The 27,028-nt window shown below is 39.7% G+C and overlaps 1 protein-coding gene across 1 annotated transcript; it reads left to right on the top strand.

The window, feature by feature from the left end:
• The first annotated feature begins 679 nt into the window (after nt 1-679).
• Nucleotides 680-26,422, top strand: LOC108873743 (liprin-beta-1). The gene is made up of 25 exons (XM_018662031.2): nt 680-827; nt 7,676-7,755; nt 10,073-10,278; nt 12,143-12,223; nt 13,097-13,210; nt 13,375-13,485; nt 15,187-15,279; nt 16,532-16,649; nt 18,037-18,098; nt 18,177-18,243; nt 18,411-18,529; nt 18,782-18,855; nt 19,614-19,635; nt 19,917-20,061; nt 21,261-21,396; nt 21,487-21,609; nt 21,974-22,124; nt 22,377-22,488; nt 22,587-22,675; nt 22,896-23,018; nt 23,130-23,255; nt 24,229-24,417; nt 25,089-25,247; nt 25,402-25,467; nt 25,602-26,422. The coding sequence occupies exons 2-25, from the start codon at nt 7,692-7,694 to the stop codon at nt 25,692-25,694; spliced, it is 2,643 nt and encodes an 880-aa protein (XP_018517547.1). The 5' UTR covers nt 680-827; nt 7,676-7,691; the 3' UTR covers nt 25,695-26,422.
• Nucleotides 26,423-27,028: the final 606 nt, after the last annotated feature.

The raw sequence follows: 27,028 nt of genomic DNA, 5'->3' as shown, positions 1-27,028 counted from the left end.
TGTGGAAATGCGATACAGCAGGAGCAAATTTTTGTTGCCCTGTTGTTTTTTTCCCCCCTGTGGCTTTTTCTGTGCACACTAGGCACAAAGCAACTGTGTCAAAACCATATATATTTTTTCAAATTCATATTTATTTGTCATTTGTGCAGAATACATGTCATCTGTACAATGAAATTGGTGTGACTTAAAACAGAACTAAAGACAAATGTAATTATATACAATAACAATAAAATAACAAGATAAATAATCAAATATTATGTAATAAATATTTTTTTTTAAATACAATAAAGCTACTGTAGATAAGGTATAGAATAACTGGTGTAAAATGAATGATAGGTATTAGACATGGTAGAGCTGTTTTTAATTTATTCATTTGTTTTAAAACTTTGCTTGCATATAAAAATACAGATCTGTTCAAGACTGAAACATTGCTACACCCATTTACACTGAAGATGAGGTAGAGATAGGGATCTGGAAGCTTATACAAAGATCTCCTCTGTAAGCACCAGATTAACATAATTACATTAATTTTAAATAATGAGATGGAGTTGCATTTATTCAACAAGATAAGATTTGTAAAACAACAAAGAGCTTGTGTCTTCAGCTGGTGAAGTTTACGCTTTTATTTTGAAGTCCAAATCGTCTAACTTCCTGTGGTGTGCTTGCTATCTGTTTTTAGATGAAGATGAAAACTTCAGTTCACAGAGAAATTCAATGGGAAGGTGGACGCCAAACATGAAGCCCCGCTGAAAAGTGCCCAAAGTGTTTGGAGTAAAGTCTGCGGGAGACTGCAAGATCCCTTCGGTAACACTTCTGGGTCGAAAACTGTAAGTTCGCTAAAGTTTTGTTGAACTTTTTTTGTTGCTCTCAAAACAGTTAGTGCCAGTTTTAACGGTTTGTTGGACTGCTAGCTTGATTTCATAGTATTAAAGTTCGGGACGAGAAAAGCTCAGTTTCGTGTCACACTCATTTTAATATGAGTTAATGTAGCTAATTATAAAGTGTTTGTGTTAGCTAATGCAATATAAGAGGGGTTAGCTCCTTGTCTTTTGTTAACATTGTTTGTGTGTTTAAGATCACTTATTTCAGTGGGTACTTTAAGTACGTTCGTTACCTGCGGTGATTTAAATGATTTTATTTCCTTGCTTTGGGTTTGGACTTATAGCGTTGCCGTGGTATTTAATCATTACTTTATAGTTTAGGTTAAGGCATAAGTTAAAACTGTGCCTGTACAAACTACTAATTCATATAAAATACCCTCTATAGAGAAGAGATAAAAGGAAAAATATGAAATTAAGTCATTTTTTCATCTGATTTGGTACTTTTTAGGGCATTATTCTTTTAGTAAGCTCGATTTTACTTGCTTTTTATGTGAGGGCCTTTTTTTTTTAATTTAACCACAGCTGATTTATGCATCACATGTTCATTAATGTAGAAGCCAAATTATGAATCATTGTGGTGAACCTCCAGTCAGACTCAGTTTGGCTCCCAACAGCAGTTACTGTAGAGAAGACAGTAGCAGCCAGCAGTTTCAAAGCTGCTCCTGGTCCAGTGTCAGCTTATTTCATTATCAGTCCCAGAACTTCTGCAGCCTTTGTTTGGGGTAAATCTCTGTAATGTACAGTTGTCCAGGAAAAAACCCACCTCCTGAGGCACTGCATGACCTGCTGGCAGCCCTCCCCTCTACGTCTGATGGTCTCTTGGCTTCCAGGCAGAGAACTGAAAGCATAACAAAGGATTTTATTTCCCTTTCTGACTGTACCCATATTTGTATCCCCCGCCACACTCGCGTGGCTAAACGGTCAGCAGCCCAGGAAATCCATACTGTTGCACACTTGCTTGCACAGCTATATCTGACGTTACAGTGGGAGAACCAGAATAATAAAAAGCTTTCTCTGCATTGCTCTGTGACTGTTGAGAGACAAGTAAATAAATCTAATCTCCCGACAGCAATCATCTTATTTCCTCAGGCAACAGGCATTTGTTTGTTACTTAGTCAGGTAAAGACAAAGTCCATTATCATCAGCCCTGGTTTGTATTAGCAGAAAACTTGGCCTGCTGTAAGATCAACATCCAACAGGTCCCCAAAGAGGTTTTATTTTTCTTGACACCATGCGTCCAGAAGATTGGCAGCAGCCTCTCTATCTTAGGCACCTTTTTTCTTGACACTTGCATTCCTTGCATTCCTGGTACAGTACTCTTGTGGTGCTGTATTTTGAAAGAAGGGCTGTGTCATCTTTAAGTCGCATGATATATTGGGATGTTTACACACTTCTGAAATTAAATTAAAATCTCAACTTAATCCAAAACATTTGTTTTGCATAAACATAATTAAAGGCCAAGTTTTATATATGAGCTGCACAAATTCCTCCCTACTTTGTGGAAAGTTGATACTCTGCCGGGCTCTGTGATGTGATGAAAGCTGTACAGTGGGTTTTTGGAGTTTCAGCTTTTAGCGTCGTTAGAGCAGGCAGTCCTGGGATTATAGGGAAACGGCAGTTTCTGACTAAGAGGAAGACATTTCTCCAGAATGTGCCAGGAAACGCTTCCTGACAGGGCTGAGTGAAGGTCTTCCTGACTGTGGGGATGTCTCTGTTTCAAGCCTGTTTATGGTTTCAGCTCATTCATTGTGGGCACTCATGGAGAACTCATTTAACTTTCCTGTTTTATTTTTATTTTTTTACTCCTCTTCTCTCTAGTCTCCAGAAAGTATGCTTTTAATATAACAAAGAATTCATACTCATAAAGAACTGCTTCTGTGCTAAAACCCTGATAACAAAGGCAAGGAAATTCAGTTTTTCTTGGCTCACTGAGAGCTCTTACTCAGTTTCTCCAGCCCCTTTCCACCATCCCCTTGATTTTTTTCTTTCCCCTCAAGTGTGATTTCTGACTGTGATGTAGTTGGAGCCACGTGGAAAAACTGCAATAACTTGGGATCAGTGTCGCAGTGCTACCATGTGAGTCTCTGAAGGACAAAGACGTGTTTGTGCAGTGTCTCAATGTGGCCACCGCTGCTGCAGCGAGTAGAGCACTGGTTTAAAGGCAGGGCTGTTGTTTCTGTCAAACCAAACAATCTGACCTCACAGCAGCACAGACTAAAAGTCCACTGGACCATCTCTCGGGGGGATGTGTAAACAAAGGCAGGGTGTTTGACTGGAGGTTGGATTTCACGTGGGACTTCCACGAGTCCATGTTGCGCTTTGTGTCCACGTTATCTCTCAAATTTCTACTCTATTAATGCTGCACTGAAACTGTTTGAGGTTAAAGCTGAAACAATTAGTCAGTTAATCAGGCAACAACTACTTTGACAACTGATTCACTTGAGTAATTTTTCAAGTGCCAAACATTTTCTGATTCCTGCTTTTTTTCCTGTAACCTCGACTACCACAAGTACCTCCTCTAATACTACTACTAGTTTAGATAATTGTCTATTTATTTAGAATTTTTCATTCAGATTAAAGTATCCCCTTTGTGACAAAGGGGGCACCATCTTGTTCACATCAGATGTTACTCACTCTGACCAAGTCTAAACACTGTTTGCTGCTACTAATTGTGTTGCTGTACTACAACTAATGCTACTGCCATTACTGCTCTGTGCAGGTTCAGGTCTGAAATGCACATCTGTACCACAGCTGGAGCACAACACCAGGCACCAGTGGAGGCGTGTGTGTGTGTGTGTGTGTGTGTTTCAGAGACTGGCCGACTACTCAGCGTAGGGTCAAGTAATCCCACCCTATTTTCTTTTCAAATGCATTGTCCCTCCCCCTCCATGTCTTTTCCATATCATATCCTCTCCATCTGGTTGATGTTAAAACCACCTCACAGCATTAGAAAATTCTAGTTTGACCCTCATACAGATTCTTTTTTTTTTTTTTTAATAAAACAAACTTACTTCTGTCAGACACACTTAGATAGATGGCATTGATGCCTTTAAAAACAAAACAAGTTTGAGCGTTCTGCTGGGTACAGAGCCATAAGTCACCCGTCCTCTTAATGTGGTTTTCTACTATTAGCCTGCTTATTAGAGCATCAACCCTCAAATAAAGTGCATTCAGAATGTGCAATCATTAAGATAACATTTTGGATGAAGAAGCTGATTTGAAGATTGATTGATTGAAAAAGCTTTCTTAATTAACACAGCTCTTTAAACGATATCACATCTGCCCCTTGATGACTGGAACAGTTATTTACACTTTTGATCTCTGATGTAGTTGGACAACATCTAGTATGACCTAGCTTCTGATCAAGTATAGTAAGACCCTTAGTAGGTCTCTCAAGACTTTTTGACTTGCTAACACTTGCTGTGGCAAATGTGTCATTTCATTTCCTAAAACAGCAGCATGGTAGGTTTTTGCAATCATAACTCAAGCAGGGGTAAATTGTGTATTTGTTGGGGACTATTTTCAGCTTTGGTTGAATACACATTTGCTGCATTATTGAGTGTTTCTGGCAACAGGATGATGTATGTTGAATTGACTAAAAATGTGTGTGTTTAGGGTAATGAGGGAAATAAGATTTATTTATGTATTTTTAATAGTTTTTAGAGAATGGGGCTGTATGGCACAGAGTAAGAAGATATCTCTGGCTTTGGATAGACAGGGAATATTTGTTAGTAGGATCATTTCATCAATTGTTTTGTTTTTTTCTGTGTATTTATTGAGAAAAATGCCAACAGAGGGTTGGCACTAAACCCTGCAGGGTTTAGTGCGAGGGGTGGGAGGAGGGAGGTCATAGAGGTCGGCGGTGGATGTCCGTACCAGGCATTAGTGTTTGGTTTTTGGGAGATCTTAACCTGCTCAGGAATGTGCGTGTAGTGCTCACTCCTACACTGTGGCACTATCAATCATCATTACTTCCTACAGACACCTCTTCACACGGCTGGAGAGATGAACCCTCGTCTGTCTGCTTTTCTCTTGAGGTTTTGGTCAGAAAGTTTTTTTAATGGATGACCTGCTCATCTCTGATGTGAAAAGAAGTGGAAAATGTTTCAGCCTGGCATTTTAAAGGGTCTGGTTTTATGAGTCAGAAGAATGGAGACTCTAGATTATGTGGCCATTTTCTATGCCATTTGCTACGGCATGACCAGCACAAGATTGATTTTTATTTATTTATTTATTTTTAATTCCTGGTTTGATTTACCCTTAGATGGAAATTACCCCTAAATTCAGAATTGCATGTTGACTGTTAAGAGGCTCTGTTTTCTACAGAAGGGGATTTCTCATGAGACTCATAATGCCACATTTGATGTGGCTTTTATCACAAGAAAGCAGAGAGAGGAGGATAGCAGTCTCTCCTATGCCGGGACACTGTGATTTGTTTTATCTTAAAATGTTCAAACTCATCTGTACACCTGTGGTTACACTGTGACCAAAAGACTGTATACTGTAAGATAGTTGAATGGAGAATAAGATAGCACACACTAATTTTCCTCTCTTAATGCCATTTGTTTTCAGTACTCACATGGGGATAGAAAATATTTGGATTTTGGAAATGGGACAAGCTTTAGGTTTCTCCCACGGGGTGAAACAAGCAGCTGACCAAATACAGCTTTCACCCTGCTGAGAGTGAGTGATGGTTTTCCATCATTCTCCGGAAATACCTGCGGAGGCAAATGCATTAGTAGTAAGACGTGTCTCCTCCACCCTCAATCCCCATGAGAACTGTAAAATTTAATTGTAAAGCAGGTTGTTTTATTTTGAATTCTGAGGTATTTTCTGGCAGGCTTGTTGATCAGAATTCCTGTTTTATTTTGCTTGACATGAAATTGTTAATGTGTGTGTGTAAATACATAACCAGTATTCTGTTCACAATCAATCTTAATAGTATGTTTATGGAGTAGTGTAAATATACAGCAGTGTAAATGATGTTTTGGAAGAAAGTTACTTCCCTTTCTGTGCTATGTGAAGTTGAATTTAGGCAAAAGAGCACTTAAAGGCCCTTGTGTTAACAACAGACACCAACCCCCAACTCATATAGACTTCACTAGTTTAATTATGCTCTTTATGCCCATTTTTTACCCTACTTGGTGCGACACTGTGACCCCATTGGGGGAGGAAATGAAGTAAAGCCTGCAGCCCCCGCCAACCCTACCATGGGACGCCTGAACAAGTAGAGCCACTGTTTTTATGTTGTTAGTTCTGGGCTTTAGCTGCTCTCTCCACAAACTATGTACTGTCTCATCCCCCACAAATCAGATCTTGTTTGAAGTGATAAGTGCTCATTGCGAGTAAAGGAGAGACATGTGATAAGTGTTTGAATGCACCGGTCATGGGGATACTGTCCAACTTTGTTGTGGAAGTTTGAGATGCCGAGCATGCCAATGCTACGAAGCTTGAGACCCCTGGGAGAATGCTGCCATTATTCCAGATAGGGTCCTGCCCATAAACACCCGTGACTGCTCGGATGCCGGAAATAAGGCCTGCTGGGTAATAAGTCCTGGAGATCACTTTGTTTTTTGTCTCTCAAGCAGCCAGTTTTTTGTACCACAGTCTGCAGGGTTAATTTGATGCAACAGTCAATTGAAAAGGAAGAATAAGCGCTTGTACCATAACAGAGTTAGTGACAACAGAGTTATCTTTTTTTCAATTGGATATGTGAAAACATACAAGCAGGCTTTGTAGTTTGAAACGGATGCTTATATAGGAGCAAAGGAATGCCATTCTAATGGGATTAGAGGGCATCTAATGATGATTTCCATTATTGACTGTGATGTCTTCAATTGCTTGCTTTGTCAAAATGACAGTTTGCATCCAAAACACTAAAATAATCAGTTTACAGTCACACAAGTCAAAGAAATAAAGGAAATCTTACAGGTCCTATAACTAAGCAAGTAATGAAGGGGTTCTCTAGTGATTTGGATTTGTGACCTTGTAGAATTCAGTCTTGACAACAGTGAAAAATCATTACCAAGAGTTTTCTTTTAGATTTTTCTAAACATTTCTTTTTTTGAATGAGTGTCAGTATTTAATATCTGTATCAGACTCTTCTCCATTCTTTACATTTTGATTGCACTTGTTTACACATGGCATGACCGATTCACCCATTTCTCAGTCTACTCGTAGCAAATGAATCCTTCTTCCAGCTTTGCTCCATGTGTATTTGATCAAAACATACATTCCCAGCATGAAAATGACCTGACTTGTAAAATGATACTGTCATTATTGGCAGCTAGATAACCAGCTAATCACTTTTGTGTTGACTTGCTAGTATATGCATTTTGGCTTGAGGAATTCTGAAAGGAAGAGGCTATTGACTGAGGTGATGTTTACTTTAGTGAGCTGTTGTGGTCTTTGGTTTTATTTAATTTGATCGAGATAGTTGGCAAAAACAATCTCATCACATGGTCCGTTTAGCAGCTGTTGTTGAACTTTTGATCTCATCACATGATCGTATTTAGCAGTTAGAGTTTGCACAGTTATCATGAAAATGTACTGAATATGTCTACATTTTTCCAACTGAGACACTTCTGCCTCATCCTTTCAGAAAAAAAGCTCGTCCTGCTGCTGCAGACATCCTTAAGCTGGCTACTGTAAATTTCAGGAAACCCCTGTCTGTACACTGGTTTGATTTTGAGAGCACTCTGTCATTCTTTAACATACTTGATTTGGCAGAGTTGTTAATGGATCCTTCTTCTCTAATCTCTGTCTCTTAAAATGTGTCTCCTTTTCTCTCACAGATTAATTGAACAGAAGATGATGTCTGACGCCAGTGAGATGTTGGCAGCAGCCTTGGAGCAAATGGATGGGATCATAGCAGGTAGCCACATTGTACACAAGGACTTTAAGACCTGGCCGCAGCACTTTAGGTGGGAATGGCATACTAAGGGGTCTAGCCACATCTGGAAACCATTAAGTTGCAATTTTCCGTCCAGTGGATGGTAAAACAATGTGCCCTTCTCCTCCTTCTCCTACCTCCAATTTAATGTAATCCTCCTGAATATACATAAAAGTTTGGAATAAAGATGAAATTGTGCTGCCAGATCACTGGCTCTTTCTGCCATCATTGGACTGCTCTGCCATGAGAAAAGAAAGTTTCCATTGTCCCTGCAGTGATGGAAACTAATGATTATTCAAGCTCTGTGAGTTTGGAAGACAAACTCCTGCTTGGGAACTTTTGGCCTTACTCTGTATACTTGTGCTGCTGCAGATGAGCAGAGCAGGCTTCAGTTTCAGAGTCCCTACTTTTCCGCTGATGTGTGTAATTATAGCGCTGACCTTTCCAATGGGAGCAAGGCGGCTGATCACATGACATCCCCCCCAGTCCCCCCCTGTTTCCACAGAAACCACAGCCGTCATCAAGCCCCACTCCCTCGCTACTGTGCGGAAGCCATGATTGTTTGGATTTTATTCATATAACTCCCTCTTTGTTACCACTGGACATCTTCATTATGGCTGACATTTAAGACAGATGACAGATGGCGTTGGGTAGGCTGAAGCACAAGATGGGAACATCATATGCTCAGCTTCTTTCAACACTCTGCATTTGATTCCAAGAAAAATCTGAAAATGTGTTTTCAACCCAAATGGGAGGACATTTAATTGTTATTATTTACTTATACTGAGTCATATGATGCTTGATAAAATCCCTATGAACACATGCTTTCATATTATGGTTGCAGTAGTGTGTGTTTGCAGGGGTGGAGAGAATACCAATAAGTACCTAAATATAGTTGCCATCCTGTTATTTTGCTGAAATGTTAGCATGAGTAGGAGTAAAATAGGTCCTCAGAGCAAAACAGTCTGAGCTACACAAAGAAACAAAATGTTCATAGAGGGTCAAAGTGGTACTTTAATCAGAATATTTTAAGTATTTTACTTTATGTAGATAAACAGCAATGGTTATCGAGCAGTTCCACTGTGTATGGCAGTTTAACCATGATGTTTTTTCTCACATATGTAAATCATAAATTGAGGTTTTTGATCTGTATCAAATGTGATTTTCAAGAGGGAATTTTTGCTTCCCAGTGAATAAAACCACAGAAAACACGTTGAAAGAGGAAGGGGGTACTGTGAAAATTTCTCCTGCCACATGCTGTGGTTATGCCTTAGACCACTAGTTTACCATTATGGGTCTCTAATTTGATTTTAACATGACTGTAACCGTATAGATAATCTACGTATCTCAAGTACGTAAATAATCTACTTACAGTAATTATGGTAAAGCAGGCATTGAACTCTGAAATAAATTGAATTTGGCATGTTCATGCTCTCAGATAGAAGAATACTGTATGAGACTGTCACAACAGGGGATGTATAAACTATACTTTAAACCATTTCCCATACATACTGTAAACTGGTGCATATTACAACAGAATGTACCCATTTCACACACACATATGTGTGTATATATACAATTTTTTAGAGTAAACCATGGGTGATATAGATGATATAGGAGATGAAAGGTGATGGATGAAATACAGAAATAAAACATTTTCAGGTATTTAGATTTATTTATCAATTATTATTATTATCAATTTCACTGATAATATTGGTGCTATAAGTCACTAAAGCTGAGTGCAGTGATCGCTGAAATTGCTCGAGTTCTTTTCATCAGTAGACCAGCAGTGCATACAAAAATGCTGATGTTAAAACACTTAATTAAGTGAATGCCTACATCCATCTATGGCCAACTGTGGTAGAGGAAGTCAAGCTTGTGCAGATGTGGCCATTTTCACAATGACTGAGAGTTTAAGTTGTGTATCTGCAGTGTTATATGTATTTGGCGCCTGCTCTGTTTGTTTAATGGCAGCCACACAAGACGACGGAGTGTGCCTCCATGTGGAGAGAGACAAGTTCAGAAAAAAGAAGTCAACATCCCATTACACAAGAAATTAAATTTATAGTTTTGGCTTGTCATTGTGCTTCACACCCACAGATCAACCTAAAGTAGCTTTGCTCATAAATTCTTCTTTTCAGTCATACCCTGCCATTTTGTCTGTGAGAATGAACACATTAGATTTCCATTTGGAGTTGCATACCAGCCTAATTAGTTCTTGTAATTTCACAACTTTATGATTTTGTGAAATCATGTCAGTCAACATCTCATGTCTAACTCTTCTTCTTTACTTCCCCAGGCTCCAAGGCTATGGACTACTCCAATGGGCTTTTTGACTGCCAGTCACCCACGTCACCTTTCTTGGGTGGCCTCCGGGTGCTGCATCTTCTGGAAGACCTGCGAGCAGCGCTGGAGCTCATGGACAATGAGGAGAGGGACAACCTGCGATGTCAGATCCCTGATTCCACTGCAGAGGGACTGGCAGAGTGGCTGCAAGGACGATTGGTAAAAAGGCCATCTGTAAAGTGCTATTTAACCTTCCACGTGTTGTCTTTAAGCACAGAAGATATTTGTTTATATTTACAGTGTTAAATTGCTCTCATCTGTAAAGGGAATCCGAGTCTGGGCTCTTTCAACAGCGGTGCTCTTCAGAGGGCTTGTGCATTTCTCTGGCCACAGGTTATGCTTGCCATTTCAAGTGTCTTGTGTCCAGATGAAATCCATATGAGATTATTGCGTATAGATTTACAATGAGCCACATGTGTGGCTCAACTGGCAAGATCACTGATCTGATCCATCTGTCCTGGTTTTCCTGTGCTACATGCAGATAAGAGTCAGGCCTACACCAGCCCAGAGGGTAGTGGTAATGCACCTGAGGCTGTTTGGTAACTGCTGAAAATGCCAGAGGAAGAATAACTTCTTCACTTTAGAAGTTAGTCACAGTACCAGTTCAGCTAGCTACCCATAAACTAACACAAATACATGGGTGAAATTGTATTTAGGTAAGGAAAAGCAAAGCAAATTTATAGCACAGTTCATATATGTGGGACTTTTAACATGCATTTAGAGACATTTAGTCTTTAAAAGGCACAACGATCTGGAAAACATTTGAAAGGTTTCATCAAAGAAAGTTTGAAAATTTATGCAAGTTATATACACTATCTTATGGATTACAAGCAGGACAAGTTCTTTCATCTTTGTGGGTAGCTTTTTATGTTTCTCCCACCCATACAAATCAATCAGTCAATGAACTGATCAGGGATCAGATAAACAAGTTAAAGATTACATAAGTGTTTTGGAGACACAGATGCATTTATGCCTTTCCACTGTTAAGTGCCTGCTCTTAATGGGAACTGTCAGATCTCTGTAGATAACATTATTTAGAATACAAGCTAGACTTCCTTTATATGAATAGTACCCTGAGATAACTTCTGATATGATTTGGTGCTTTATAAATAAAAACTGACTTGACTCGACACCTTTTCAACATCTGGATGGAGTGCATCTCAAACAACCTCCTAAGGTTGTCCTCGGATTTCAGTCTCTTGAGTGCTTTTATTCTGAGCTTTTTTGAGATCTGATAGCTATCTGACCTGGCCAAGACACATAAATTAATGCTATGAAATGAAACATGGGATCCTTGATTCTTCCTGTCATTGACAAGAGAGAGAAGACGTCATCATGAATCATATAACCTCAATTTATTTGTGTACAGAGATTAAAAAAAGAAAAACTGTCATTTTTACCTATTTTTCTGTTGCAGTCTGGTATGAATTAGCCTCTGATCTGCTTTGCATCCCTTGATCTTGCTCCATTGCCTATACCGTGACTCTGTTTATTGTAAAAGTGCTGTTATGACATGCTTTGTGAATGATGGAGTTTCTATAGGAGTCCTGCTGCAAATAGTTTCCATCTTTTAAACTCACATTGACTCAGAGCGGGGCTCTTGTTTTTCTTCCCTCATGGCTGCGTCTCTCCAGCGTGATATTTGAGCAAGGAGTTTGCTTTTGATTCAATTTTCAAATAACTTGCATGTGAGAGCACTACTGACCCTCACGTTCCTCTGGAAAAGTCAACTCACATATCTGTTCTTTTCTTCAAGGGAAAATCCTGTGCGTTCATTGTCAGAGAGGTTATATGGTTATACACTTAAGTGGTATGCACTCATTAGAAAGTCTATGTTGCTCAAGGCTGATGTGTGTTTTCATTTGGCCTTCTCAGCCAGACCCGTATTTCAACATGACAGCTAAAGGTCCTCACCCTCTGTTTTTTTTCAAAAGCTTTCTTCTCTAAAGAAATAACAGATTTAAAGCTTTATTTAAGTGATGCAGCTCAGACACAAATCAACATGCATTGTTTCTCATTTCAGACTAACGGGCACAGCTCAGAAGCAGTTTACCAAGAACGTCTGTCACGACTAGAGAGTGACAAAGAGTGTCTCATTCTTCAGGTATGGAAGCAAAACTCTTCATCAGACAGCAAAACAATTGCACCTGAGTGGGCAATTAAGTAGTATTGTGCTAGGTTCCTCCTGTGTAATTAGCTCAAACAAAGAGGTTATGTTTTCAGTCCTAATGGTTTTTCTAGTAGTTGGCAGAATAAAAACTACTTGACAGATTTTGAAGAAATTTAATGCAAAGGAGCACATGAATGATGTTTAATGCAGCTGTTGAGCCACATCACCACCACATGAGCATTTATAAAGAACTTTAAGTTTTTTCTCATAACATAGACCCATGATGCATATGTATAGCAAATTTTGGGGAAAAATCATAACTCACTAACAGGTTTTGTTTAGTCTTAACCAAAGTTGGTACCTTTTTAATATTTGGTGGAGCATGGGAAGGTTGTTTCTGGTTAGCTATACCTCTAAAAGGTTCAAATATTCTGGCAAACAAGGCCTGTTTACATAAAGTGCTACAACTCTTGAACATAACACTTGTGCAGTTGCACCCAAAATTAGATGACAAGTGAACTTATCATCTTCAAGTGATAGCAGAATGTGAATTTAAATACCATTAGCCACAATTCAGTGCTCATGAGTATGACTCACTTAAAATTTGGTGGCAGTTCATCCCAGTACAAATCATTAAGTTTTCATGACAAAATAAGTTAATAATCAGAATTAAAATTTGTTGTAGCTTCAAACCAGTGGGATGAACAAAGACAAAACAAAAATACATTTATCTCCCATGTGAAAAGTGTGAAACTGTTCTAACTTTGGCAGAAAATGTAGTATTCATGTAGCATATCATCACCTATACTAAGAATATGATCACGAAATTAAGATATTAGCTAATCATGGTGTCTCATCACTGTCCAGGTAAGTGTTTTAACAGACCAGGTGGAGGTGCAAGGTGAAAAGATTCGGGACCTTGACACCTGCCTTGAGCATCATCGGGAGAAACTAAATGCTACTGAGGAGCTGCTTCAACAGGTCAGGCCTCTACAAACTGACCTTATCTCAGTCCTGCAGTTTTCAAATATAAAATCCAGATGGATGGAAATTAATACACAATTATCACAACCTTTTTTCAAATTGTGTGTCTTTCCTTGCAATAGTTTAATGCAGCTTTTCAAAGTGTGCATCTTGCTCCACAGGAACTGTTGAACCGGACAGCACTGGAGACCCAGAAGCTTGAACTGATGACCGAGGTGTCAAGTCTGAAGCTGAAGCTAACGGCTGTGGAAAGAGATCACAGGGACAATGAGGTACAGCATCTCAGGCTATGGAGCAGGGGTAGTGAAGTTTTCAGCTGCACCAGCACCTTGTTTGATGTGATGTGTGACTCTCACCTCTGGCAGGCACCCAGTCATTGTTTTAAAGTCAAGAAGTTCTGTCTCACTCGGCTGGAGGACTCAGATCTGTCCATGTGGAGCAGGGTGAACTTCTTGAAGGGTTACAAAAGAGGCTTAGACACCCCTTGTGCTCCAGCAGCTGTTTCCTGCCAGAATCCCCCCACCCACCCATACCTCTCCTCCTCTTTCCTGTCTCAGGGTCTAAGAGGCTGCTGGAGTTACAGTTTCCATACTCTCTGTCCACTAGTGGGGACATATATTTGGAGAATATTATGTGGTATTTCCAGACAGTCAAAGCTTTAAGGGTTTTTTGTTTCAGTTTAGCCTCCATTACAGAGTACATCCAGTCAGTCCTATCTAAGCAATGATTGAATGAATGAGTCAGTGCAGCTTATTCTTTATATCACCAATTTGTGCTGAGGGTAAATCTGTTTAGGATTCACAAGTCCTTATGAACAATATATTGGTATTTGTGTTTTTGCAGCACAGAAATGACAAATATGTTTGTCTGCATATAGACCATAGATCTACAGCTTATAACTTATAACTTTTTCAGTTTCAACAGTAAGCCAGCTTAGTGTTTCCTGTGTTTTTCCTGTTAGTAGCAGCATGAATTTTACATTTGCCAAATGTACGCAACTTTAGGCAACAACTTAAGGCGACCAAATCAGGGCTTAGGTTTAGCTCACAGCTACCTCCAGGAAGAATAGCTACTGTGATGCAACAGCTAAAAGTTCAGCAGATCCAAATAAACAAACTTATTAAAGCACTGACTACATGGATGTTTACAGTGTGCTGGAAACAGTACTACACAAGCTCTGAACATACTCCAGGGTTTCACCAGGAATTTTGTCAGCTGAGGTGGTATGTTACCCACACCCCGATGCATCTCAACTTGTCACTGATTTATTAAGTAATACAATAGCAACACAAAATATAATGGGTTTTATTGTTTGAAAAACACTTCTGCTCTCTTGCAAAAGTGTATTTCTTTTATGATGTTCAGTGAGGTCCTTGTTTCCAGAGCTGTGGTGTAACTCTGCTATAAAACACTGGGAAAATGCTGTGTTCATTACAAATAAAAGGGAGGGACTATGATCATTTGCTCTTATTTGTTCAACACTGTCAGTAGTTATATACAGATATTGTCTATGTGTTGAAAACCTTTTGATATACAGGCAGATAAACCCAAACAAATTCAAACTGGGTAAGAAGTCCATGTATATTACCTCTCAACTACCAAATGGCATTCAGTAGCAATTCAAGATGAATGATGTAAAAGTACACACACATATCAATACACATTCCATTTAATGTCAGTTTCTCCAGGTTGCAGCACTCCTACACTGTTGCTGATTGGGATAAAAGCAGTTTCACAGTAACTGACCATGACGTTTCCCTTTAGTCCAGGATTTGTCTCGATGTGTGGACTGAGCTGCTCAAATTCTCTCCAGAGGGACATCAGTCTGAGAATAATGTTTATTGCCTTTGGCAAGAAATCTCCTGCTGTTAAAAAAATCTGAAATTTCCCCCCACACGGTCTCCATAAACCTCCTCCAGTGCAGGTTACCCTTCGAGTTTAATGGGTAATGGGAGTTCTTTTCTCCTCCCCAGGGCTTGTACCAGGAAGTAACGGACCTGCGGTTCAGGGTGACTGATATAGAGAATGAAAGGCTGCAGTGTGAGAAGAAACTCAAAGCTACCAAAGTGAGTGTGCGCTGACAGATCATTCTTTTACATTTGACTATGACAGGAGACCCCAAATGGTTTTTTAAATGCATCATTACATGTTTAAAAACCTGTGGGTTTTTTTCCCCCCATGACATTGTTTCTCTGCTCATACCTCCCTTTACCCCCATTTACATCCCTTTCTGCTCCTTCTCTCCCCCTCTCTTCTGTGATTTTAACATCTTTCTGCAACATGCTAACCTGTCAAGCGTCCAAAGTGGACCACTGAGCGGTTCAGTGGCAGCGAGGTGAACGAGGTTTAATCTCCAGCCTGTACTCTTCTCCTTTCTGGCCCTTAAGATCCTCTAAACCTGCTCCTTCTCTACTGCTGCACACTGCTTTCCTGGCTTTCACCACACTTGCTGTAAGTGCTTCCACCTGTACCGGTTACAGGATTTGTACCAGGTTCAAATCCTCTGTTGTTTTTTTTTTGTTTTTTTTAAAATCATATTAGGGTGCATTTATCCAGTTGTAAAGGTACACATCTTTCTAACTCGGTACATCTTTTTGATTTCAGTTAAATAGTTTGCACAGTTCTGTAATAAGTTCAATGAGTAGCTTGTGATGAGACAGTTTGTGGCAGTTAGATATGTCTGTCCAGTTTTTTCAATGTGTCCACTGTACTGCATGCCAGCCATTTTGAAGATTATAGGTTTAGTGAATAGTATGAGCTTGCACTGAATCTCACAAGACTCCCACAGTGTGTTAAACAGAGAACTAACTAAATCACTGGCTGACCTACTGACTTACTAATTCTTACTGATGTTTTGTCCAAGGTTCACTCCACTGACTTAACACATGAAATTCAGTTAACTCATCACAAGAAGTTTTGTGAGAGTGCTTGTATGTCTTCTCTGGCTGTGGAGGAACTTTCTAAGGTTTGAAACAAGACTGCAGCTCTATGAGGCTGGACTTTGGCACAGTGGTGCTTTGAGCTAAATACTAACAAACAGTGACAGAGCCAACATGCTGATGTGTAGCAGGTATAATGCTTACCTGGTTCACCATCTTAGTTTAACATGTTAACATGTAAACACAAGGCACAGCTGAGGCTGATGGGAATGTCATTAGTTTAGTGGGTGTTTGGTGATAAACCAAAGTATGTGAAAAGTCAGAGGATCGTCAAAGTTATTGGGGATATGCTCAGTAAAATCCATCTACCCAAGTCTGATTCACAAATAAAGTGATGAGAATTGCAGGGTGATGACTTTACGCCTTTCCCCCCTCGTAGGAGGAATTGCAGCTTCTGCAGAGGCAGCTGGAGGAGCGAGAGTTGGAGCTGAGGAGGCTGAGGGATGAGAGCAGGCTGAAGGTGGAGAGCCACAACAGAGCTGAGGGAGGAGACCGAGGTGGGAGCTGTTTTAATAATTGTCTGGAAGGTTCTTGTGCCATTTCATACTGTCCAACTCTAATATTACAAAAGGGTTTGTGAGGATTAGCTAAATAGACATTTTACATTCCAACAACAACAAATTTCCCTCCAGCAGCTTTTCTGGAGAAATAATGGATACCTCCATTAATATTTTTCATGATCTTACATTTCAGACAGTCTAAACTATAATCAGGTTATTTGAGGCCTTTTCTTACTGAAACCCTTATCTGTGTGTCTGTAGGCTCCATACCAAACATATCTGGATGTTTTACTCCTTCCACCCACTGCTGACCTTATCTTATCCACTCTGATGGAATGCCATTTATTTAAAGGAGAGTCTTTTTGTACTGGTCTGCCTGTAAACACATGCTGTACAGTATAACCTAAAGTACTTCAGGTTCTTGTTTTGTCTTCCACCCTACTGTACAAGCACCAATCATGTAAAGCTAACCACCTTTTTTCTTTTAAGAAAAAATCCAACTGCAACCAAAAGTTTTTATTTTGAAATTAATTGAACTCAGTAAATCATGGGTGGAACTTTTGCAATATTGTTTATGTAGAGAAATTGACTAACAGATGCTCGTTAGCAGTGGTCTTGAACCCAGGTTGATGGTTAAGTTTAACTCCAGTTTGTACTGAACTGATTTGCATCAAACTTGGTGGTGGGATGAGGCATGGCCCATTCACCTATGACACAGAGTTTTGTTTATTGTTTGACACTGGCCTCAACAAAAATCTTCGCTCTTTGTGTGCCCGTGTAGTTGCCTTTATGTTTTGTTCTTCCATTTGTGAGGAGCACACAACATGCTACACTACACTGACTGCACATCCAGCAGATACACAGCAACACTAATTCTGTACTAAGTTGTGCCTCTGGACAGCTGGGGCATCGAAATCCAGTATTCACTCTCCCTTTTAGCCCACATTTGGTCTCCATCAACTCTTGAGGGAAATACCTGCCTCTTTAGAAGCTAAATACTCCACTGTCTTCACCACCTAGTTGATAACTTAGCCTTTTTGCTTTTTTTGCCTCCTGCAACTGTAAACAGCACTGATTAGAACACTGAACATACTTCAGAGCTCATATGAGGGCAGATAAACCTGGTTTGGATTACATTACCAAGTGGATGGCATATGTTTAATTGTCTAGCACACAGAAAGTCTCTGTTTTTGGTTATTTCTGGTAATGACTGAATCAATAGTTCATTGCAGCAGCAGGGTGAAATAAGAGCCCTGCTGACCAGCTCACTGAGCCCCAGTGGCTTCATTATTTCTGGTTTCTGCTGGCAGTTTTCAGAGCCGGGGGGGGGGCTGAAGCTAAACCAAACTTCCACAAGTATAAAGCATCTGTTTTTTTTTCCCAGATATAGAAATGTTGAAGATGAAGAGGGCGTTGCAGACACTGACGTCAACCAACGATGAAAAGGTACAGTGTGATGTGATGTTGTGGTCGAAGAGAGCAGCTGAGAGTCATCACTGTAACGTCATGTGTGTTTATTTACAGGAGAGGAGGATAAAAGAGCTGGAGGAGTCGCTTATCAAATGCAAGAAAGTGCAGGAGATGGTCAAAGGTCAGAACATACATAGCCACATAAATAGCCATTTTTTCAGAGTTCTGCAACATTCTTTGAATATACTTATATCATGGAGGCTTATAAACCCTAAAAAAGGATAAACTGAGCTTGGTGGATTTCACTCCAGTACATCCCTGCTGACTGTGCTAACTGTCCACTCTCAGAGAAGTTGAAGGAAGACGATTATGACGATATCCCAGATGATCCCTCAGTTCCTGGAGCCATGGAGGTGGATCAGGTCACCCTGGTGTTGGAGGGGGAGGCAGGAAGGAGCTCTGGCGAGGTAAACACAACCCCTGTCAAAACAATCCAAACACAGGATGAACCCCAGACTGTAGACTTCCTTTTAGAAAAAAAAAACAACAACAACAAAAAAAAAATCAATTTCTGCCTCCCACTCTGAAATAGTTTCTCCCTGGAATTCAGAGCTTCTGTTGGGGTTATTATTTGTTGAATTGGGTAAATAAATGTTCTGCTGTAGGAGAGGGAAGAAATCCAATTAATCATGTTTTTCTCTTTCTGTGTGTTGTCTCAGTCTATTCCATGTATAGCAGTGCTCTCTGAGATGAATGAACTGGACAGAGAACGTCAGTTACAGGCAGCAGAAAGGTAAAAATGATACTTAAAAGAAAGTATAGAGAATTAAATAAATAATATTTATACTGTAGACTACAACTATCATAGATAGGAGAGAGCTATCTGTTATAAACACTGAATGTATTCAGCCTCTCTGATTGATGAAAACACTGCTGTTTATCACATTTTTATCAAAGTAAACCTTCATAGTGTAAAAATCTGGCTAATAATATTAAAATAGCTCCCAACTAAACAAAAAAATGTCAAGTTTTGGTGTCATGTTGTTGAGCCAACATCTAAACCAACACACAGTCCTGTCAAGTGATCAAATCAGGCAGCTCAAGTGAAAACACCTGTGGGAGCACCGTGGCATGAGTGTGCACAACCTGTCATCAATACAACTCTAATTTAATGTAATTTATCAGATTTTGAAGCAGTTGCTGCTAATGATCGAGTTAAAAGTTAAAATCTAAATTTGCTTTGTTAATCCCTTGTTTTTGTTTTTTTTCATGTCAAATAATGGAGTCACTTGTTTTTTCCACAGTACAGACTGTGAATGAAATTTTCATTTTTGTTATTTGGAGCACACTTAAACATAAACTAAATATTTCTTTTCATTCATGTTTTTCTCTTTTTTTTGTCAGTTGTCACAACAGCAATGTGACCTTTAATTACATGGTTTGTCAGAGAACTAACAAAACTTTCAGTGTGTTTAATGAGGACCATATTTCATGTCTCTTAAACTGCTTGTTGACTGAGTACTTAAATACTCCTCTTCCTTGTTATTTCAGCTCGGCCAGCAGCACTGACCAGGTAAGACCCCTAACACTGTAACAACAAGTGTTTCATTAATTTTCTGTTTTGACCTTTGAGCGTGGAGAATGTGAATGATCCATGTGATTCTTCTGGTTTCGAGTGAGAGTGGTCACAGGACCAATCACAGGACATTTAGTATGAGCCTCTCCTGTACGTAGTCCTACTCTGACACCTAGTGGTTAAACGGTGCAACTGAACTTTTTTTTTTCTCTTTCATGGCTTGAAATGGTATATCTTTGGCCAGATCCTAACTTTCTACCGTACTGTATGTATCACAGGCCAATAATAAAGGTTCCTCCTCTCCGTCTAAAACAAACACCACGAGTGATGAGAGTTTTGGTACCAAGAAAGCCCGCGCCTCTTTCGGCCGTGGATTCTTCAAGCTGCGTGGGGGCAAGCAGACCGCCAGCGCTCCGAACCTGGGTAAGGACTACCAACCTCTGATGGTTGTCGTCGTCCTGGAAATTGTCATTCATTTTTATCAAGTTTTTTTTTCTCCACTGCTTTAATGTGTGTTCTGTTTCAACGCTGATTCTGATGTTTTTTCCACGCCTCTGTAAATTGTGGAGACCGCAGCCGGAGTGCCAGTGCACCTGTGTTAGGTACAGTAGAGCAGACTGGCCTTGTTGACCTGCAGTATGGCTGCTCTGGATGATACAGCTGGATGTAGATGAGGACAGTTCTGAGTACTGAACTCATTGTCACACTATCCCCTTTTATTTCTAAAGTGATTCTAGAGTGGTTCCCAGCCTTGTGTTCATTAAGTATGAGCCATCCAATCAAAACAGTTTTCCATAAGTGCTGGCTGTCAGCTGTATAGCCTGACATTAAAACATTTTCATCCCACTACTTTTATTGTATTTCATATCACATCACTGTCACTTCTTATAACCTTATAACTATAATATTTAACTGGATGATTTTTGTCATCGGGCGTCTGAATTTTGAATTAATTAGAGAAACATGTACTGATAGATATTTCCTCCCAGTCAGATTGCGCTACCCTACTTATAACTACATACAGAAGTATAGTCCCCCCGGTCAGCTGCTTCCTTCACCCAACTGGATAATGTTTGCACTTGTGGAAAACCCTGCAAAGAGGGATTTTACTTCAGACACTTAGGTTTCAATCATTCTAAGGGCCTGTAGAGGTAAAATCATAAATTACTCCTCAGGAAAAGTTGGGAATCACTGCTCTAAATCATTGTTGAAAAGATGTTCCTGTAGAGTTTCTTGTGTCTTGCTCTCGTATGAAGTTTTTCTGTCAATGAGCTCACTGAATCATCCAGTTGTCCCTTATCCATGACATTATAAACCATCTGCAATGAAGCTGTTTTGATGGTACTTGTCAGTGAAATTGTAAAGCATTTCTCATTTCTTGTAAATGAGAAAATTTCTAGAAATAGTGTGCCGTAGTACTTAAAACTATTTTTTTGTATGGGTGGGGATGTTGATGTTTTTTTTTTTTTTTTTAATTTAATGGTTAATTTCAGTAACCTTTGGGTTTAGTGGTGCTTCTGTAGTTCATGTGTTCTAATGTTGATTGTCTGATCTGCTCTGAGTGGTGGTGGGATGTCCAGTCTTGTCAGTTATGTTCATGTGTATATAATTATTTTATTCAGCTGAAACAGAGCGTAAAGGCACAGATCACCTGGACTTGGCCGGTGTTCCTCCACGGAAATCCCACGACGCAGCTGCTCTGCCATCCTCACTGGAAACCAAAAAGAAGTCCAAAGGCTTTAAGAGATTCTTTGGCAGGTAACACTCAGCGTTGTGTGTCAGCTGTGTTTACAGTGATATATGAGAATTGTCTTTGGTTGTTTATACTGTGATACTTAACTCCTGCAGGCTAAAGAGGAGCCACTCTACCTCCTTCAACCTCGATGATGCAGCTGAGATGGAGTTCAGGAGGGGTGGAGTCAGAGCCACAGCTGGCCCTCGACTCGGGTGGTCACGTGAACCGAAACACAAGTAGGTGTAAAAAAATCATAAATAATAGTGTGTTTTGAAAACACTTATTTACTAGCTAGTGACAACAAGAATGTCAGAGGAGTTAATAGTTTATAGTAATGATGGGTAAATGTACGGCTCGTCCTCCATTTGGAGTCACAGAGTGTACAAGATCATTTGCAACCCTAATTTACAATCAGTTATAACAATGTACACACTTAATGCCATGTCATCTAAGGGAAATTTAAAAATACAAATATATTATCTTCTGTTCTCATCAGGTACAGCCGTATTTAGATTTTGTCTTCAAAGTGACTTGAGTGTTTTGTCAGAGTTGTTCATTTACTGAGATCACTGTCCTGTCTCTGTCTCTGTCTCTGTTCAGTGCTGTTGATGTTCCTTTCTCGCGCTGGAGTAAGGAAGACGTTTGTGCGTGGCTGCATGAGCAAGGCCTCGGGTTATATGCAGCCCAGGGCCAGAGCTGGATCAAATCAGGACAAACACTGCTGCAGGCATCACAGCATGATCTGGAGAAGGTAAGGGCGACACCACAAGGCATTTTTTAGGGTGTTTTTTCTTCACAATACATAATGTACAAATTCACAAACTGAAATACTGAAACAATGAAATATTATACTACAGATATTAAACTGCAACCTCTATGAGTATAAAGCAGTCAAAACACACAAGCATATAAACTTTTGAAGCTCAAGTTTAAACTTCCAAAAACTCACTTTTAAACTTTCAGTCACGTGAGTGATATTGTTTTCCTCTGTTCACCTGACCAGGAGCTGGGCATGAAGCAGCCTCTCCACAGGAAGAAGCTGCAGCTGGCCTTGCAGGCTCTTGGCTCAGAAGAGGACGACCTGAAGGGCAAACTGGACCACAACTGGGTGACCAGTGAGTGTGACGTCATCCTAACAGCGTAACCACAGTACCTGCACTCTGTCTGTCACCTACAACTTCAGATTAAACATACTGGTGTTTGTTTATTTCAGGATGGCTGGATGACATTGGCCTCCCACAGTACAAAAGTCACTTTGATGAGGCTCGTGTTGATGGACGCATGCTGCACTACATGACAGTGGTGAGCTGCTGCCTCTTTTTAATCTTGTTACATTGCACTGGATTCTGTGGGGAAGCTTGTACAACTTCTTTGATATTAAAGTGACTGGAGGACTGTGCAAAAAAAGTTTCTGATGATTGTTTTATATTCTGACAGAATTTTCCCTCAGAATAAATCATTCAACAGGTGACATGACTGTTATAACTCTTTGTGGTTTTTTGATCCTGTGGTTGTTTCCCAGGAGGACTTGCTGTCTCTGAAGGTGGGCAGTGTTCTCCATCACCTCAGCATCAAGAGAGCCATTCAGGTCCTCCGCCTCAACTTTTACGAACCCAGCTGTCTCAGGCGACGACCTTCTGATGAGGTATAAAACAAGAAGCCACAACCCATATCTTTTAATTCTTTTTAATTGTTTGTTTTGTTTTGATGTTTGTCCTTCACAAATCTGGCTTTTTATTTTCTCATGTCCGTCCAGAACAACATCACACCAGCAGAGATCTCACAGTGGACCAACCACAGAGTGATGGAGTGGCTCAGATCTGTGGATTTGGCTGAGTACGCCCCAAACCTGAGAGGGAGCGGCGTTCATGGAGGACTGATGGTGAGTGGTCAGGGACAAGGGATCAGGTCAAGATCAAAGTTTAGATAAAGTAGGTTACATTTATTGATCTCACTGGGGAAATGGACTATTGTGGGAAAAACAGAACTATAAAACCAATAATGCAGATTATCATAACAAAAATAGAAGGTAGTATTTTATAAACTTGAAATTTAAAACTGCCTCAGCAGCAGAGATCATACTTGATCCTGCAATTTAATCTGATATCTTAAAAAGGCCTGCTCTGAATTAGGTTTTTTTGGTTAATTGATTTATTTATTGACATATTACTAATATTTATAAAAACATTAAGGTATAAGAAAATAATAATAATTAAAAAAACGATTAAAAAAATAGAATATGTGAACAGACAGTGGTGGTTATTTTTTCAGAAAGCAAAACAACTTAAAACAAATATTAAAGTAATAAGTAAATTGAAACAAATTTTCGTTTCACTTTTTATTAGGGAATAGTTAGTACATATAGGTTATCATTTGCTATAATAACCCGTCTGTACATACTAGGCAATTATTGTTATTTAATGTAGTATATTCCCCTGTGGCTAAGTGAACAGCCTCTGTGGTTCTTTGCACGTCATGTGTTTTTATAAAAGATACTAAAAAATACTATTTAGCAGTTATTATTTGGTCTTTGCCTTTTAAGGTTAAAGGATTTAACTCCATAATGAAAAGTAGCTTATTCTGATCCATGACAACATCAGTCTCCTCCATTAAAACAGTTGTAAAATATTTTGAGACTTTTGAATTGTTGATATAAACATTGCAGTAATGTGTGACCTGTGTACAGTATGTTGGCAAACAACAAATTGTCCAGGATTAGTGCACTCTTTTGTACATAATTCTTCATGCAGTAGTTTATTTTGCATTAAAAAAAAGAGACATTTTTCTTCTGTTCTGACTGTTCCCTTTCTGACCTCTCCCCATGACATTTTCTCAAATATCTATGTCCTCTGAAGGTGCTGGAGCCGCGTTTCAACGTAGAGGCGCTCGCCCTTCTGCTCAACATTCCTCCCAACAAAACCCTGCTGAGACGCCACCTGGCCACACATTTCCACCTGCTCGTTGGCTCAGAGGCACAGAGGCTCAAACAGGACTGTCTGGAAAACCCAGACTACACCGTCCTCACCGCCACCGCCAAGGTCAAGGTAACTGCCCGTCCACTGACGCAAAAAACAAATCCCTCACTGTCGCCGTGGTGACAGCAGCTCCAGTTTCACTATCACAGAAAAAAGAGACTCTCTGTCCTCTAGAGATTTTCCTCATTAACTAATTTGTAGAAAATAGGACACTAAACCTTAACAGTGAGTGTTATGTTTGTTTAAATAGATCAATTTTGGCTTTTTTCTTAATGAACATTGGCATATTGTTTGGTCCAAAACAGGAACCACTTAACAAAGATGTCCCATTGAGTTTGGAAACTTCTTTCATAAGGAAGACGTGGCAGATAAGACAGCTGCACAGTAACAAAATCAGGCAATAAAGACAGATCATTCTAAAATAAGGCTGAAATTATACACCTTGGGTTTTGGGAATTGAACAGACTAATTTCCTAAAGCCCAAGGTGATATCTCCAAACTGACAGTTTTATCTGACAGCAATCCAGACCATAAAGATATTAAATTTACCAGCACAGGAAGTAAAGCAGCAAATCCTCACAAATGAGAAGCTGGAAATAGATACTTTTGGACATTTTGCCCTGAAAAATGGCTCAAGCTTTCTTTGAGGCAGTCACAGTACTGAGTATCTTACTTCACATCAGTCACTTTCAAAAACTCATGTTGACCTCCTGTTAATTGAGTGTTTCTCTCTCTCTCAGCCTAGGCGCCTGTCATTCGGTGGGTTTGGCACCCTGAGAAAGAAACGTCATGATGATGGTGAGGAGTACGTCTGCCCCATGAACGTGGAAATGCCCAAAAGCAGCAGCTTCCAGAGGGGGGTCCGAATCTACGAGGATAACCTTGACCACCTGGAACAGGTACAAAGACACACACAAAGTGTGTTCAGCTTCTTCTACCCTACTGGATTTCTTAAAAAGTTATCATGAGTAGTTTACTTTAGCTTGTAATTAGAGCATTTTGAATTGATGTTGAGTTTTCTTTGATGTCTGACTGGTTTTTTTTTTTTGGCAGATGGAGGACTCTGAGGGGACTGTCAAACAGATAGGAGCGTTTTCTGAGGGAATCAACAATCTGACGGTGAGAAACTGACCTGTCTCATGTAGTGAAAACAACACCATGCATGTTGGGTGAAGAATAAGCTGAATGAATAGTACCAACCTGAGCCATTTGGAAAACTGAGTTCATCTTAAATTTTCCTCTCTGGGTTTCAGAGCATGCTGAAGGATGACGAGTTTTTCCAGGAGATCTCAGTCTGCCATCCAGAGGTAAACGTCGCAGAGACGCACGACAACTCCGACATATGATCGACGCCGAGCTCTGTAAGCTTTGTGAAAAAAACTGTGCCAATGCTGTTCTCAGATACCCCCCCCACCCCACAGTAGCACATGTGAGACCTCTAACTTTACAGTATTTTCAGTACAGTACAGCCATAGTCCCCATGATCTTATATATTTATTGAAGCTGCCAAATGTAATGCATGAAAATGCAAGATTTTATTGCATTAATGTACCTCCCTCTGCATTTATTTTATTATTCAAGCATTTGTGTTGTTTTCAGTAATCAGTGAAGTAAGCATACTTTAAGTGTTTGTTTCTTTCCCCTTAGTTTAAAGACTCGCCCTCAGTCAGATTAATTTTAATTTTGTGGTACGTAAAAGTTGTTTTATGCCGTCTCAAACATTCTCTCATTTATTTCTAGATAGTTCAGGTGTTTTCACACCTGAATGTTTGACCCAAGGTTCATGTTTTTGTTTTGTTGTTTACATTTTGATTTGGTTAGTTATGGTTTCACACTGCAATTTTATGAGCGCCTTAAAGAACTTTGAATGACATGCCTACATCGTGTCTTCATCACCTGTGTTAGTTGTGTCTTCCTGTACTTGGTATTTGACACTGACTGGTTTATAGACAGGCGTGTGTGTCTCACTTCCTCTCTCCCTCATCTCAGAAAATAACTTAAGTTTTAGTACTTTTATTCATTTTTTTCAAGTTGACTTCTGACTTTGTCATCAGACAATAATAATAATAATAATGTATAAAAACGCTAAAACTTAAGAGTTATTTTCTGAGATGATGAGACATGCTCGTCTATGAACCAATCAATGGCAAGTACAGGGAGATGCAGCACACACAGGTAATGATGACAGGATGTAGGTATGTCATTTCAAGTTTTCAGTGCACTTGCAAAATTGCAGTGTTAAACTACAACGCTTTACCAGATGTAAACGATGTAATAAAAACATGAGCCATGGTTCGGACTCTCAGGTATGAAAACACCCTCAGATTTGTCTCCACTCTGATACTATGGCTGTGAATGGAATTTTGTGTCTGGTGCTCACAGCTTTAAAAAATGTTTTCAAAGCTGTAAACACCACACACATGATTTCACTCAGCTACAGTTATTGGGGTTAACACAGAAATTCTCACATCAAAACAGTTTGTGGCCACATATTGCTAGAGAAAGTGAAGATGTTTGTTTTTCCAGCAGTTTGACATTTTGAGAAATGTGCTAAATTGCTTTCTCACCAGGAATGAGGTAAGAGGACCAAAACCACTCATGTCTGTGCCTTTAAGTATGAAGAGCCAGGAGGTGACTGAGACTAGAAACAGGGGGAAACAGTTAGCCTGGCGCTATCCAA

This window comes from Lates calcarifer, linkage group LG18 (assembly GCF_001640805.2).
Source record: "Lates calcarifer isolate ASB-BC8 linkage group LG18, TLL_Latcal_v3, whole genome shotgun sequence".
NCBI classification, from domain to species: Eukaryota; Metazoa; Chordata; class Actinopteri; family Centropomidae; genus Lates; species Lates calcarifer.
Note: the sequence above shows the minus strand (reverse complement) of the source record. Positions and strands in the feature narration are given on the sequence as shown.

Bases quoted from the DNA above. Each gene is read 5' to 3' on its own strand.
- LOC108873743 (XM_018662031.2), top strand. From the start codon at position 7,692: ATGATGTCTGACGCCAGTGAGATGTTGGCAGCAGCCTTGGAGCAAATG. The intron at 18,099-18,176 runs GTACAGTGTGAT...GTTTATTTACAG, and splicing joins CGTCAACCAACGATGAAAAG to GAGAGGAGGATAAAAGAGCT. The intron at 18,856-19,613 runs GTAAAAATGATA...TTGTTATTTCAG, and splicing joins CAGTTACAGGCAGCAGAAAG to CTCGGCCAGCAGCACTGACC.